Source organism: Thunnus thynnus, chromosome 4 (assembly GCF_963924715.1).
Source record: "Thunnus thynnus chromosome 4, fThuThy2.1, whole genome shotgun sequence".
Taxonomy (NCBI): Eukaryota; Metazoa; Chordata; class Actinopteri; order Scombriformes; family Scombridae; genus Thunnus; species Thunnus thynnus.
Genome location: NC_089520.1, coordinates 24,189,761 through 24,205,593, shown reverse-complemented (window position 1 = coordinate 24,205,593; position 15,833 = coordinate 24,189,761). Strand labels below are relative to the sequence as shown.

The 15,833-nt window shown below is 39.2% G+C and overlaps 1 protein-coding gene and 1 long non-coding RNA gene across 8 annotated transcripts in view; one reads left to right on the top strand and one right to left on the bottom strand.

Annotated features, from left to right (window-relative positions):
• kif21b (kinesin family member 21B) overlaps positions 1–10,428 on the top strand; it is a 65,883-nt gene extending 55,455 nt beyond the window's left edge. For all 7 annotated transcript variants that reach the window (XM_067587786.1, XM_067587789.1, XM_067587787.1 and 4 more), the window contains 2 exons: positions 2,116–2,315; positions 5,227–10,428. In XM_067587786.1, the coding sequence (XP_067443887.1) occupies positions 2,116–2,315; positions 5,227–5,275 (249 nt within the window). In that variant the 3' untranslated portion in view covers positions 5,276–10,428. The remainder of the gene's footprint in view (positions 1–2,115; positions 2,316–5,226) is intronic.
• A 2,901-nt stretch (positions 10,429–13,329) lies between these two features.
• On the bottom strand, positions 13,330–15,362 carry LOC137182279 (uncharacterized). Its single transcript, XR_010928295.1, has 2 exons — positions 14,933–15,362; positions 13,330–14,841 (listed from the first exon to the last, which is right to left on the bottom strand). It is a non-coding gene; the product is annotated as an uncharacterized lncRNA (long non-coding RNA).
• Positions 15,363–15,833: the final 471 nt, after the last annotated feature.

Below are 15,833 nucleotides of genomic sequence, written 5' to 3'. Positions count from 1 at the left end.
AAGTACATATCTGAGAAATTTCCAACCCACAAGGTGTTGTTGTGTCACCGCAGCATGAATCCACAGCTTCATTCTACCTGCTTAAATAGCAATGAAACCAAACACTGTTGCTCTCCATCTGTATCCATTTGTGCCAGCAGGTTTATCGTTTCTATTTCTAAACGGAAATTAAAAGCAGGAGAAAGTGTCGTCTCAAAAAGTAGTTTTAATGTTCTATTGTGAATCGAACATTCTTGAGACGTACGGATTCATGCTGTTAGCTTTTCCAGTTTTTCTTTTTTATACACAATTTGTTGATTCAAAGCAGTGTGATATTTGCACTAGATGATGTGGTGCATAGAAAATGATAGCAATTTGGATAATATCACTCATAATATTTAAATCTCTCACTGCTTGGACTATTGTAGAAAAAGAATCATGTAATATAGAACGAACTGGAGCTCTGTTTCAAGATGAAATGATCTTCAGTCAAATAATACTGTTTTCTTTTATGCTCAGAAAGCCAAAGAAGGAGGGGGGGCGTCCCTTTATTTCAGCTTGTTAATGAAATACACAGGATCAGAAATCCAACCAACAGCAGAACCGTAAACTAATACCAGCTTTAAACCACTGCAGTGTGGAATACACTTATAGAAAAGTAACTGCAAACAAATTAGTATGTAAGGTACCTGATGGAAATAAACTTTATTTGCTGTGTTGTTTCGATTAAAAACTAATCTCAAAATGCAATGTGAAAATAACAATGAATGGCAGAAACAGAAACACAACAGGAAAGAGTTGATAAACGTAATAAAAGTTATCTTACTCTGCATGTGTTCTACTGTTTAGAGCTAAACTAATCTGCAGCCCAGCTGGTTGAGATAATCAGAAAAAACACAAAGTGTAGTCGTAATAAAAGTTTGGTAAAGTGACTTTTTCGTATTTGTTCTCTATTTTAAGGAAGTGATAGTATTTGGACTGATTATATTTAACGTCACACCTCTGCAGTGGTTCCTCATCATAATCATAGTTCACTCTGCTCATTTTCTCTTCAATTCATACAAAAAAAAATTGTGATAAAAAGCATGTTGTCTGTTTATAAGCTATTTGTCAGATGTTTTTATGGGTGCATTACAATTTGGCCCTCACAGCAGCTGAGTGGAGCTGAAGTGAGAGCAATTAATCCACAAAAATAGCAAAATACAGTAGTGTTTTAGGGGTCCAGGGGTGTTTGAATCTCTGGATATTTTTATGATGATAAAACAAAAGACGCTGTGATATAACATTAATTTGAAAGTCAACTAGAGCTGAAATTACTCATAATTTAAACTTCACACTTTGCCAAATAGTTGGTCTATAATTTGAAATGATAATTTTAACACTTCCTACAAACTTTTAGGATTCCCCCACATACATTAGCTATAAATGCTCTTTTTTCATCCATTTTTTTCTCTTGTTGCTTTACAAACTAGAGGTTCATGTCAATGTGATTATCTTAGTAAACATAAGGCAAGTAAATTCATTCTCACATTTGATCGAATTAATCAGGCTAGAAGCCATCGTGAGACACTGAACATATAGACACACAAGCTAAAAATAACTGCAGTCTAAATAAAGTATTAGTGGGTTTCAAACCATACTTCTGCGTTGCCTAGCAACCATGCTGTGCAATTTCCATTCAAGAAATATACTGCTGGTCATTTATATCCATTAAGAATGAAACATTGAACAGTAACGTTCTTTCTATTGCTATTTTACCCTGACTCACAGCAGTCTAAAACCACTTGATTATTATTAATGGAAAAAATGAGCCTGGCAGTAGTTCAGCCAGTTTTTTTTACTTTTAGCCCAATCACATATATCCAAAATATCTATCTCTCGCAATAGGCAGTTCATGTAACCATTTGCATTAGCACTTATGTTAAAATTGAATGTTTCTTAAGTATGTGTTCATGTTCATGTAATGTGTATCTCAGGCTCTGCCACTGGGAGTTTTTGAGCTCAGTGACCGTCTGCATCAAGCTTGGATTTGTTCCAGAGCATCACATGAGCGGAGCAATAGTTGTGAGTCCTCACTGAAATATAAGAGCTCACTCTCTCACTGACTCTCTGTGTCTCTCTGCCTTCACTCCACAGCAAATCCCTAATGCCCATAAGGACTGGGTGTGCGCTCTGGCGTATGTCCCGGGCAGACCCATGCTGCTGAGCGGCTGTCGCGGTGGGATGTTGAAGGTGTGGAATGTAGACAACTTTACCCCCATAGGAGAGGTCAGAGGTCATGAAAGCCCCATTAACGCCATATGTACCAACTCAAGGCAGATCTTCACTGCGTCCAGGTAAAAAAAAAAAAAAAGTGTGTTACTGCACTGCGGTTTCATATCACAGTACAGTAAGATAGAGGTGTCCATAAAATAATGTTTTATTTATTTGTCATTTATCTGTCCAGCACTCCATTGATGTAGTTAAGGGATTAAAGGATACAAAGCTTCAGTTCTTTGGAAGATTATTGCCAATTTTGAGAGTTAAAGAAACATGGCGTGTCTAAATAAATGCCTTTTATTCACAATGAATCCCTGTTATGAAAGTGTGAGCAGATTAAAGTAACTTCAGTTTTTGAAGTGAATCTCACACAAGCATTAAAGGATATCACTGGCTATATTTTACATTGTCAACAAATCCCATGAAAAGGGTGCACAGGGTGACGTGTTCTTTCATGTCTGCTGCTGTGAATACTCATTAGAGCACCAAACGTGTATTAATCCCCAGTGGGAATTAGTTCCCAACAAATGCCCTATTTACTCCTGTATGAGTAACATTTGTCTCTTGAAAATAAAACTAAATTTGTGACCTGTTTTTAAAGAAATAAAATCCTCAGTAGGAACAAATAGGCTTGAGGCTGAGTAGTCCGGGAAAGCATCGAGAGACGGACTGACAAATTGTTGGTTTTCATTGGATTCATTGACAATAAGGAAAACTGACTACTCACAGCCTTATCAGAAGGGTTGTCGTTTGGAGGTTGAAAAACCGGGGAACATGATGTTTACAATTTAGTTTTTCATACTGTGACAGAGAGTGAGCAAATGTGAGCCTTTTACCAAATATGTTACAATTTTGTGAGTGAAATACTGGATTATGATTCATGCTTGCTTCATCTCAAGCATTAACCTGTGTGCAGCTGTGCAGATGTGTGTGTCAGCCTTGTGTATCGTGGAAAGGGTCATACTAAATCCTGTTTTTCTCCAAATCTTTGTTTTGCTGAGCTCATAGCTGCATCAGACAGAGATAATGCTGGTATACATGTTTGTGTGTGTCTGTTAGGTGGCCTTTTCGATCTGTCTGTGTCCTTTTTCACTTCTCATCCACTAACTTTCTACTCCCTCTCCTTCCTGTCTTCTCCTTTTCTCACTCTTGTCTGTCTCTCATCACATCTTTTACCTTCTCCTGCTGTTTGCTTGCTGGACAAATATATCCTCTCGTTTGGTCTCTCAAACTCTGCCTTCCCACTCCTCCTTTCCTCTTGTTCTTCACCCTCACCTTCCTCCTCCTCCTCCTCCTCCTCCTCTTCCTCCTCTACTCCTCCCTCCTCCTATTGACCCCAGTGACTGCAGGGTGAAGTTGTGGAGCTACGTCCCTGGCTTGACCCCGTGTCTTCCTCGTCGGGTCCTGGCCATCAAGGGCCGAGCCACCAGCCTCCCATGATTGCCTCTGCTCCGCTCACAAACCCTCCCTTCCTCTGGTATTCTCTTAACTAATTTCCACCTTCTTTTCCCGGCTGCTTTTCTTTTCCTCTGATTTTACCTGGGCGGTACCCGCACTTTTCTGTTTGTTCCCATTCTGGTTCTATCATCCATTTCTTCTGTCATTCTTTTCTACTGTTTTCCATTTTGTCTTTTGACATGCTACTCTGTTTGGCTCGGTTTAACTTCTATTTTTAAAACCTTTAGCATGGTTACTGGTTCATTTGCAGACCCCTGCCTCCACTAAGACAAAGAGCACCTTATTGACTGAAGTGACTCATAGTTCTGCTCAGAATAACTTTTTTTTTTCTCTTATGTGTGCAGATTTAACATGTCTTCTGTTTCTGCTGCTCTACTTAAAGGAATAATGTGAAATTTTGGGAAATATGATTTTTTGCTTTTCCTACCAAGAGTTAGATGAGAAGATCTAGATCTGATTTTATACTTGTCCTTAAAATATAAGGCTACCGCCAGCAGTTGGGTAGCTTAGCTTAGCATTAAGACTAGAAACAGGGGAAAAAAAGCTAGCTTGGCTCTGTCCGAAAGTAACAAAATCCTCCGAACAGGACTCTAAAGCTCACTCATTAACATGTTATATCTTGTTTGCTTAATCTGTACAAAAAAACAAAGTGTAAAAGTTGTGGTTGACGAGTGCAGCTATTTCTTGGCCGGGAGTTGTGACTTTGTGGAGTTTACAGATCCAAAGTGTCGTTTTTACCTCTATACTTAAGTATTTGTACGAATTTCACAAACAAGATATAACATGTTACTAACTGAGGTGCTGCTGGGCAATTTACAGAGCCAGGATAGCAGTTTCCCTGCCTGTTTTCAGAATTTATGCTAAGCTAAGCTAGCTAGCTGCTGGTGCTAGTTTCATATTTATCCTACAAACATGGGAGTGTTATCAATGTTTTCAGGTCATCCAAGGTAAGAAAACATGTTTCCCAAAATGTCTATTTCTTTAAAGCCTTCCTTTTAGACAGAATCCACTCAATTGACATTTAACATCTCACACCAACCAAGCTGCACAGCTCTTTTAGTGGTAGTGTTAATGGAAAATGTAATGTTGTCCTGCAAGGTGTTATGACCAACACAGTGTAATGTGAAAGAAATTGAAGATTAAATTGCTTGGTCAGTTGGGAGTGCAGTTATTACTGTGGGCTTGCAGATTTATTAGGTTTACGTGTTGCAGAGTTATGAATCATACTTATCCTTTTCCAACATGGTGGTGAGGTGTTTTTTTACTGACATTGTGGAGAAGGGTCTTTAATGAAGTGTGTGTGGGCATGTGTGTGTGTGTGTGTGTGCGCGCGCGCGTGTGTGTGTGTGTGTGTGAAGTGTACTTTGAAGTCAATCTCTTTGTGTTGTGTCTGATGTTACAATGGGCTGTTTTGAAAGGGAAGACTGCCTGATTGATGTTGTTTTATTTTCTGCCTTTGTTGCGTTCTCCTTGCTTTCCTTCGCTCATCAATCCCCTTCCCTCTGTCTCTCTCTCTGTCTCTCTCTGTAGCGACAAGACAGTGAAGATCTGGCTGTCAAAGGTGTGGAGGAAGAGGTGACAACAGAAGTGACAGTGGTTCCTCTGTCAGACATCTTGCTGCAACTTCAGCCACTGATCTATGACCTCCTCACTTCTAGCACTGAGATGTGACACTGAAATCACAGTTTCCAAGGCAATCAAGGTGTTTTTTTCTTTGTCACGGTGAAAAATGACAAAGCCGTATTCAAAGGCAAAAAACTATTTGCCTTTCAGATTTTCTTTTTTACTGCCAATTTGAAAGTGCCATTTAGGTGTGATGCTTGGACAAGATAAACCGCATCTTCCAGGCCGTTGCATACATCGGCAGAACAATTTCCTTCCTGACAACAAAACATACCACAGTCTGGTATTAAAAGAACAAGAAAAAAAGTGTCCTTCTGTTCTTTCACCAAGGTTTCTGTGTGGAAAGCAGAATCCTTGCGGAACATTGAGAGATCCATTTGAGACGTGTCGTCTGAAAGTCACAAGATTTTAACTCCAGGGGGATGCTAACTAACAACTGAGACCTCTGTTTCTCCCTTCAAGATTGTTAGTCTTTATATGTTTGTGGCTGTTCTGACACTGAACACATTAGAGCTCGCTGTGGATGATCATTGGACGCTTGGTGATCTGAAGTCAGTCATCACTGGAATATTACATAAAACACCAACACTTGATTATCTGTTTTTTACTCCAGTTTGGCTCCCTTTTTGTTTAAATCTCTCTGTATATCACTGAAACTTTATTGCTGATCAACAGGTCTTGTTTAATTTTTTTTGTTAATTTATTATTTTCCCTACCTCAGTTGTTTTGGACTTTGGTGTGAGGTGGGAGGGAACATTTTTTTACGGGTTTCTGTGTTCAAAAACCTGGTGTTTGATGTTTTAAAGTCTTAATTTAATGCCTGGCTCTTCATATCCGTGTGGATGTGTCCTCTGTGGCCCTCTGGCTATCACACTGTCTAGCTGCTGACCTTGCAAACAGGAAAGCGCACGTCCAGTAGCACAACTTTGGTAGCGTTGGCCCTGGAGGATCTGACCGGATTGGATTACTTGCTCTGTAAAGTTCTAACTACGGCAAAAATAAGAAACAGCCCCTGTAGATGCACATGCCTGCGTTGTGCACACATAATCAGTACATTCCTTTCAGTACAGTACACACTCCAGTCAGATACTCCATTAAGGCCAAAGTGCCAGATCATTATCTCTATCATCCTAGAGGATGTGTCCCATACCTGCCATTTATCCCCCACGCAAATGCTAATAGGAGCCTGCCTGCTTTCTGCTCCACTCTGATCTTTAAGGTTAGCGACGGTGTCAGACTGACCAGCCTTACTGAAGGGTCCACCTCCTTCCCAGCTACTGAACTTCTCTGGGAAACCACTTTAATTAGAGTTCTTGCAGCTCTACCAGCTGCTTTCCAGGCAAGATTACTTGGGTGAAAGTAGGTCATAACTGAGAAGGATTTCTTATTAAAATCCCAATTTTCTTCCACCCACTATTTGCTGCTACACTTAAAGACAGGAAGAAACTTCCTGTGCCTGTGCACTGATGTACAAATCTGTTTATGTGGCAGATTATGTGTGGGCAACACACACATATGCACAAACTGTGGAAACACACACACAAACACAAGATTTCAGCGGATGTTTCGGTTATCCGTCTTGCCTGATAGGTCTTGGCATCCCTCACTGAGTTGATGTAGAGTCTCTTTAATGAAACAAATTTGGCACTCCACTGACATACACCCACCATTTCCTTGTCTGACGCTTCTGAATATGGAGAATAGCAAGCATTCACATCACTTTCAGCTCACGAATTCTGACTTTTTTTTTTTTTTTATTAAGTATCGCTCCAAAATGACAAGCAGTATTTAAAAGCTTCTAATCACACAGATGTTTTACCACATGGTTAACACCCCAGTCATACCTGGGTATCACAGTTTTCTTCAGCTCTGAAATCTCACCCCTTCTGTTGAAGTGGTGATTGAGTGCACTTTTCCTCGTATGTAATTTAATTAAATGATTCCAGGATCACAAAACACCATTCATAGGTGATTAAGTTTCAACATACTTTCTGCAATTTCTCCTCTGAGAAGTGAGTATGGGCTGCTGATGGTTGATGAAGCTGCTAACACTCTGCAAAAGCAATGATGTGCAGCACCAGTCAAAAGTTTGGACACACTTTCACATTCAAGAGAACGTTAAGGTGTGTCCAAACTTTTGACTGGTGCTGTGAGTTTTGGTTTCATGTTGGGGGTTATGAATGCAAATGTGTGGATGAAGGTGATTTACTGAAGTGTTCTTGGTTTTAATACTTTGCTATGCTTAGAAACTCAGGTAAAGGTTGAAGGATCATTTTAGTCATATGTTACTCATTACTTGACCCTTTGAATTTAAGTAGCTCTTTGAATAGACCAAATGCCTTGTTTGAGAGTTTTTTTTTTTACTTTGAGGAAAAAAGGTACTATTAATGTATCACCCCTTTTTTATAAAATACTTATTCCCATGTTTTGCTTTTACATTTCATTCCTTTCACTTACTTTTACTATACTGTATGTACTGTGCTTTTCTGTACGAAACGTACACATCTTAAATTACATCTTCCCAATCTGGCCAAAGCTGAAAGTTTTGCAACTCTAAGAGGATGTGCACTGATTTTTGACCATTACTTGTTCAAAATGTGTATAAAATATGTTTTTTGTATATAATTTTGCTTATAAAACTGGAGTGAGCGGTACAAAATGTGGTCAGTGGGGTAATTAACCTGCATAACATAATGGGTTGTATACCTTGACCTCAAATCACACTCCACTGTGCCCTTCACTGTACACTATGTATTTATCTGTGCCAATTAGCCAAACTGACCCTGTTCACCAACTCTGTGCTGTGTTTCATGTGATAACAAATGCTAAGACAGCCTTTTCTCTTTTCTTCCATTTCTCCAGAGTCCTGCTTATTGCTAGAGAAGATCTTGTAGTACTGTAGCTTTAGGCACTCTCTGAGGTGCCCTGCGCTTGTACATTTGCTGAAGGTTGTGTGATGTTAGTGGTGCTGATTGGCTGATTGGACATCCGTAAACGTAGCAGTTCAGTGGGCAATTCGTCCTTCTGTTGTCAGTCTCAATGCTTAACATCTGAGTGGATTTGCTATCAAAATCGCAGAGGGATTCGGCTATTTGTTGAGATTCTGACGTGTTGACAGTTGAATGAATTATGCATACAGAAATGTTGAGCGTGCTTTGCAAAAGATGCTTCGCTGGAAGATTTTGTATTGCCAAACAGAAGCCCTAAATTATTATCTGGCATTGATTAGCCCCAACCAAAGTTGCCTCAAGTTCTGAGGCTTGTACTTCTGCCAATGTCAGTACCACTTCATTACTTGATGATGTGTAAATAGATGTGTTATACCTTTTTTTAATATGACTGAGGTTAACTGACTTTTTTTGTCATCAGCTGGCCTCAGTATAATCTCTGCAAGTTAGGATTTACATGCACTTTGGATGATGAACACTGCTGTGAATACTCAAGATATACAGTATATTAAGCCTAGTTTTAGACTTAGTTTACAAAGAGTTGACAATGAGTCCCAAACAAGGCTTAAACAACTGAAATTGTACTGAAAAGAAAAATCTGCAGTAGGTTTAGTAATCAATGATATTGTTTGTGCTGATATAGTATGTAAGATAACAAGAATCAAGACATAGACAGACAGTCCCCAGTATGTCCCTGCTTTTAAAATGCTTGTTTTTATTGCAAGTGTTGCAATGAATGAGAATTTTCACTTTGACAGAGCAGCATGGAAATCTTTTTAGATGGTCAGGAGAGCCTAACTCCATCCTTATTTCCCTGGCTGTCCACTGGCATTCAGGCATTTTTCTTATTACTGACCACAAACTGGTCATATTGCTCCAAGAAAGAATCTGAGACGCAGGATGACATTTTCTAACATTAATCAAATTCTTTTGCAACAATCAACAAGGGGAAACAACCCACCTGATGAAATGCTTATTTGGAAAGGGATATTACCGCACTAAATTAGCATGTAGAAAGTATTGTTCAATCAATTCCCCTCTCAGATTCTGGCAACCTACTCGCCATACTAGCTGGTGCCATTGTTCTGTAGCCAAACATGTAAAAATAATCTATTGTAGGTATCCCCCCAGTAGCATCTGCTTTAAATTAGAAAGCTGTTTGACCAAAGCTAAATATCACTTAGCTAATACCTTGCCATGTCTTTAAAGCCCCTATATGTATAAACTTTCTGACTTTGGTGCCCCCCAGTGGTAGTTTAAAAAAAGACACTGCGGCAAAGAACAACAGATGACTCTACGCCTACAGAAAAAACTTGAAAAAACATTTTTAAGAAAACTTAAAATTCAACCCATAGTGGCTTTAACTACTCCATCTGGTATTCGATATCGGACCACAGAACAGATTGGAGACTCAAGCTGCCAGTCATACTGATGTGTGATTACCAGCTGTAGCACTATCCCACCCAGCCAAGCCTCGACCATCTTATGACTACTAGGAAATGAAACCTTATAGTCAGCATCTCAGCTCCAGCCTTGTGCCTCAGCCAACAGGCCTTACTGCCTTATAGAAACAGAATGTGTATGTAGGACAGTAATAATAATTCACTTAATATCCTGAACTTGTAACAGGAGTATCTTGAGGATTGTGGATCGTCTTGCAGATTGTGGAATTCTGTTTTAAGTCAGAAAATGTCTTTTCTCACTTTATCCTTATGGCTGGAAAGACTTTCATCTTTGCCTCAGGCTGCTGAAGGGATGGGATCGCATTTAGACACAATCAAGAGGGCTGTGTACTGCTCCGCTGCTGCTCGGCAGTGAATCACTATCACACATCAACACATGTCTTCTCTGCAGCTGCTGAAGTAGTTTTTTTTCCCAGGTGCATGTGTTGTCAGAGCAAGCTCACATATGGTAACACAATATGTGGCAGTGTCTGTGAAATACGTACACATGGGACATAGATGCAGGGTCAAAGGTCATTTGTGCCTTTTATTGCACAGACTACTCCCTCTTAAATGAGTGTAAATGTGTGTACAGTTTTTTATATGACAATATGCATGTGACCAAGCCATGTATTATATCTTCTGACTGTAAATAATGTAAGTAAATATTTAATGAAGGATCCAATTTTCCCTCAAGAAAATAAATATGTTAAAAACAACTTTTGGTGCACTGAAATTATTGAATTTCATTGTGACTCTCCATATGCAGTTTGGATCATTGAGAGATGAGATTATCCAAAAGAAATACATTTTTCAGACCAGATTTTTAGGGTTTTTTAAAATAGTATTTATATTTGTAGGTGGAGCTTAGAAAGAAAGCCATAATTTATCATGCAGATGGATGAGGAATTGATCATTCAGGAAAAACTGACAAACAGGTTGTAAGAGATGAGATGTAGCCTTGGGGGGGATGTTTTTCATCCAGAGGTCTTTTCTGTCTACTTCAAGACTAGAGATACAGACTCAAAACTCACACATCTTCATTTCCCTTGCAAACTCTGATCATTAACTTGTGTCAAGCTGCGCTTGTCCAAGCCGCGACAGGAGACACAAGCACTGTGATGTACGACGGCCATTAATGCCTCCAAGGAGGCAAAAACCATTTGAGAATGCCAGTCACAAACAAATAAACATCCATACACAAACCTTGTCACGTCCTCCCAGCTGTATATGCTCCATCTCCTCTCTCCATATACTACACTCCTGAAATTTCATTTGAATGTCTTTGTTTCATTACACCACCCAACGCTCCAGTAAGTCTGTTTTACTTGCTGATCCATCAATCAATCTTCTACTCTATCAATCACCCTGTAACTAAAAAAAGACCAGTTTGAAATTCAGCCAACTACACTGAGAGAATATAAATGTCCTACATTCATTATGCTTACTGGTGGGAAAATTAAAATGAATTTTAGTTCAGTATCACAAGAAAAGAGCTGTAATTTTCTAGGGACGGCAATGTCAGTGGGGTCACCCACCACTTTGGTCCAAATTGAAATATCTCGACAAATAATGGATTGAAATGAAATTTGGTACAGACATCCATCCTACCCAGAGGATGAATCCTAATATATTTAGCAATGCCTTGACTTTTCTGCTTGCTCCACCAGCAGGTCTCATCCAGTGAAATACCTCAACATCTACTTGATACATGAGCACAAAAGTTTGTGAAGACATTCATGGTTCCAGGATAATAAATCCATGTGACATTGATGATCCCTTGACTTTTCCTCTACCACTACCAGCAACGAAATTTGCTACAGACTCATGTTCCCCACAGGATAAAGTTTGCAATAACTTTTGTAATCAGACTTGTAGCACTTTAACATCAACATTTCAATTTGTTAAATACTTTGGTGTGTAACTAAATGACTGCAAAACAAATGACACTGCCAGCCTCAGCTGTACTTCCTTTGCCAATTATCAAATGTTAGCAAGCTAACACACTATGTGAATTTCAATGGCAATCACTGTAAACATTATATCTATTAAGCATCTACACAACAAACAGGTCAAAGTATAATTCAATATGAATACTGGACTTCCAGAGGAATGTTCACTTAATGTTCAGCACATTTACTGTGTAGTAATGACTGTCTACATCAGTGGTGCTCAACTGGTGGGTCGCGACTTAATGGCTATGAAAAAAATGGGGGTCCTGAGAATAGACCACTTCAGAAACACTAGTCTACATGTTAGCATTGTCACTGTGAGCATGTTACCATAGCATGCTGATGTTAGCATTTAACTCAAAGCAGTTGTGTTTAAGTACAGTCCCAGAGCTGTTAGCATGGCAGTGATACAGTATATCCTCATATTTTACATTTAGAAAGCATGTAATTTAAAGCTGCTACAATCAAAATTTCTATATTAACAATGAATCAAATAATTACACATATGTCAAAGGTGAAAAACCCACAGATAATTATCCCCTTACTCTGCAGTTCCCATCAGCTCTACGGAGCATTTTAGCATATTTTAGCTCATTATATTTTTGGTTTTAAGGCTCACAACTTTAATGTTTTGGTTTAGTCTCACTGCTCATCAGTACTGTTTTCAGACAGCTGTTGTCAGTGAAAAGCTGTAAAATTATACTGCACGTCCAGCACCAAATGGGAGACAGACAAGTTAGTGACTAGCTGGTTAACAAAGTGGAGCATTTTTCAGCTATAGAGCCAGAAAACGGAGAATAAATGTCAGGTGTATGACTCCAAATGTGTTGTACAGTGATGTTGCTCTGTGTCTGCTGGATGCAAATGTTTGCAAACAAGTTCACCTGTCAACTTAAAAGCTGATAATATGTCCATCTTGTGTTTTTAGCTTGTTTCTGTTGCACAAAAAATGGCAAAAAAAAAAAAACCCCAATTAATGCAGGTGCAAATATAATATTAAAATGCTTATGTGTAAGATTTTTTGATTTTGTCATTGCTTTTAAGTGCAGCTATTAGACCACAGTAGTAGAGTAGATAGTAATATATTTTCTTTTAAATATAATCAAGTAAAACTGATCATCATTTCCTTAAAACTTGTGCAATCACATTTCTCATTCACAGTGATGTAGTGGTCATAAACCGACAATGACAGAAATTATCCTGCAATAATTTGAGACAGTGAACTTAGAGGTTTAATGGGTTGTCATGTTGATTTGTTCAGCTCTTGTCCATGAAAGTAGGAGTGAGAACAGATGAAGAATGATAATGATAATAATTGCTGTGCTGAAAATTAGCAATATCATGGAAACAAACCTGAATGTAGAGAAGGACTGAGATTGATGAGGGAAAGTAATTCGGTTAAGAGGACTGGCTGGGGAATAAGAGGAATTCTGAGCAGTAGAGCTGCAGGTTCAGATTACTTATGATATTTAAATAGATATTTATGATCTTTCAATAATGGAGGATGCAGAAGGCAGAGTGGTAAATTGAGAACATACTGCACATATACAGCTTGTATTGGAGATGGAACAAACATGTAGCAATTTTCTCATGGGGTGGTATAACCTTGACAGAAGGCGCAGAACTAGAAGCTAATAATAGTGGAAATACGACATTTACAGCGAAGGCTTGACACTACAGGTTATTACTTTATTAATGTTACATAATAAATTCACAGGTATGGCAAGAGGAGAAACAAGAAAAAGACATGGTCAGAGACAGAAACACATTCAGAGCCTGAGAAATAACTTCATACAACATGGACTCAAAGAGGATTTTAGTACTGAGGGAAGTCATAAACATCTTCAAAAAAAAATTCCCACTGTTTCTCGGATTCACACAGTGAGCATCTGCACGACCGCTGCACAAAGCCTCGGACTATCAGCCAAATAGCTGAGTCTAATCCCATTATACACTCTCACTTTGAGTCCGGGTTTACACACCACACACACACACGCTCCATGCTACCAAGCTTAGCCACATCAGAGGGACACACAGTCATTCATGAACATGGGTGGATAATTAAAAAACACAATTCAGATTTTTTTTCCCCAAGTGTTTGTCATTTTTTTCTTTTTCATTGTGGGTGGTTTTTGCACACAGTGTTCATGAATGTGTAAAATGTTTTCAATTCTTGTTTACTTACAGATGCAATCACTCATATTCATGTTGAGTGAGGTACCCACTGAGTTAGTGATGTTTAGTAAAAAAGACTCACTACAGATACTTAACCGCAAACTCACCGACACAGCCATGCAGTATAATGTCAAGGATGAGGAAAGGCATTTGTGCTGCTGGCAGTCAGAGCTACCTCGTCTGTCATTGAGTAACTTTATAAAGCCCAGAGATATCTGCTTTCATATTAGCATGCAGAGTGTAATTACAATTCAGAAATGGAACAAAAACAATCAACCATTAATTCCCTCACCTAGGAAACAGTGAAAATTAACTTTCTTTGAAAAATAATGTCAATTCACTGTCAAATTACAGTTTTGTTTCTCTGCATTTGCTTCTCCTTTGGTTGTTGGTTGAGCCATGATGGCTTTTGCTTCTTATGGATCCATCCATTTTTGTTTCAAATAAACTCTGATTCTGCACCATAAATCATAAAATGAGTCACTTCCTGTGCAGAAGAGGACTGCATGTCCCTGGATAAAGTACTTTCTCGCAGATGTTTACAACTATAGATGAAAAGCACTTTAATGGAAACAGTCTGAATAACTACCGAATGTGAAAAAAGTGATTACATTGAGTTTTTAATGTTTCACCTAATTCTCTTTTACAACCTGTTTGAATTCTCTCTTAATGTCCATACTGTGTAAGCTCCTTGTTCTCACTTTTTCTTCTTTGATTCTTTGCCCTTTGCAGCCTGTTTTGTCGTCTTCCATGGCAGGAAGTTGTAGGAGACCAGAGCTGTGAGGAGGTAGGTAGCCATGCCAGTGTATCCTCCCAGTACCAGACATAGCGGCTGTGCCAACACGAACAGGCAGAACACATTCATTGATGCCCGGTCATCCAGCTCCACTCGATCATCCTTCGAGGCCTGCAGCACCCCGAAAAAATACATCAGTGCCACTGCCGGGTAGAAGGCCAGTTCCACCATGGTGCTGAAGACGGGACACTCCCAACACGCTCCAAAGCCTTGGGATTTAACATGTGCACATGGGTTTGGAAAGCACTTTGTAAAATCCACTGAAGAATTGATTGAGACTATTCTGAGAAACACACTCACCAAGATCAGATTTACACTCACTCCCAGACAGAAATCCCTCTGAAGTGTGGAGACGGATCTGACAGGGAAACAGACTTGAACCTTTGATCCATCATCACAACTGTCCTGTCAAACATTATCCACCTACTGCGTTCCTTATCAGGACAATTGGCAGCTGTTACCTTCAAAACATATTTTTTTTCTTTTTTTACACACAGCACCTCATGTAAGACACCTTTCAAATATTTGGTCAAAACCAATTATTCTGTCCTTTCACGTGTATCGTAAAAAAAGCCCCAGACAGCTCATTGAAATGTTTATAATACCTCAAAGTGACCTTCATCTTTCAGAACATGAGTAAGTTGGCTCGTGTGAATTAAATGACATGTCATAAATTCATCATGTTGTAAAAACCTGAACTTTACATTCAAATAGTCTTTCTTATCCAGAATGTGCTCTTTATTTTGTGACTTTTGGAGGCAGCAGCATCAGTGGCAGGCAAAAAGGGTTACACTGAATGAATAAGCTACAAAAACACAAATATGAAGAGAATAAAATTGCACTGTATACATTATATATGTACTGTATATTCACAGAACTTAACTTTAATACTGTTACTGATATTGGTACTTCCTTCTCCTCCATACAACACATCTATGAAGCTTGGTGCACCAGCAAGGCCCTCATCATAAAGGACCCCACCCACCCCTGCCACAGCCTCTTCACCCTCCTTCCATCTATCCACCATATGGCAGAAGGTACCAGACCATCAGGGCCTCCTCTACCAGGCTCTGTAACAGCTTCTTCCCTCAAGCTGTGAGGATCCCCAACAGCTTGCACACCCAGGTCAACACCCCCAATCCCCACCTAAGTACCATGACTCAACTCAACTCTTCCAACACGCAATACCATGTGTCTGCAT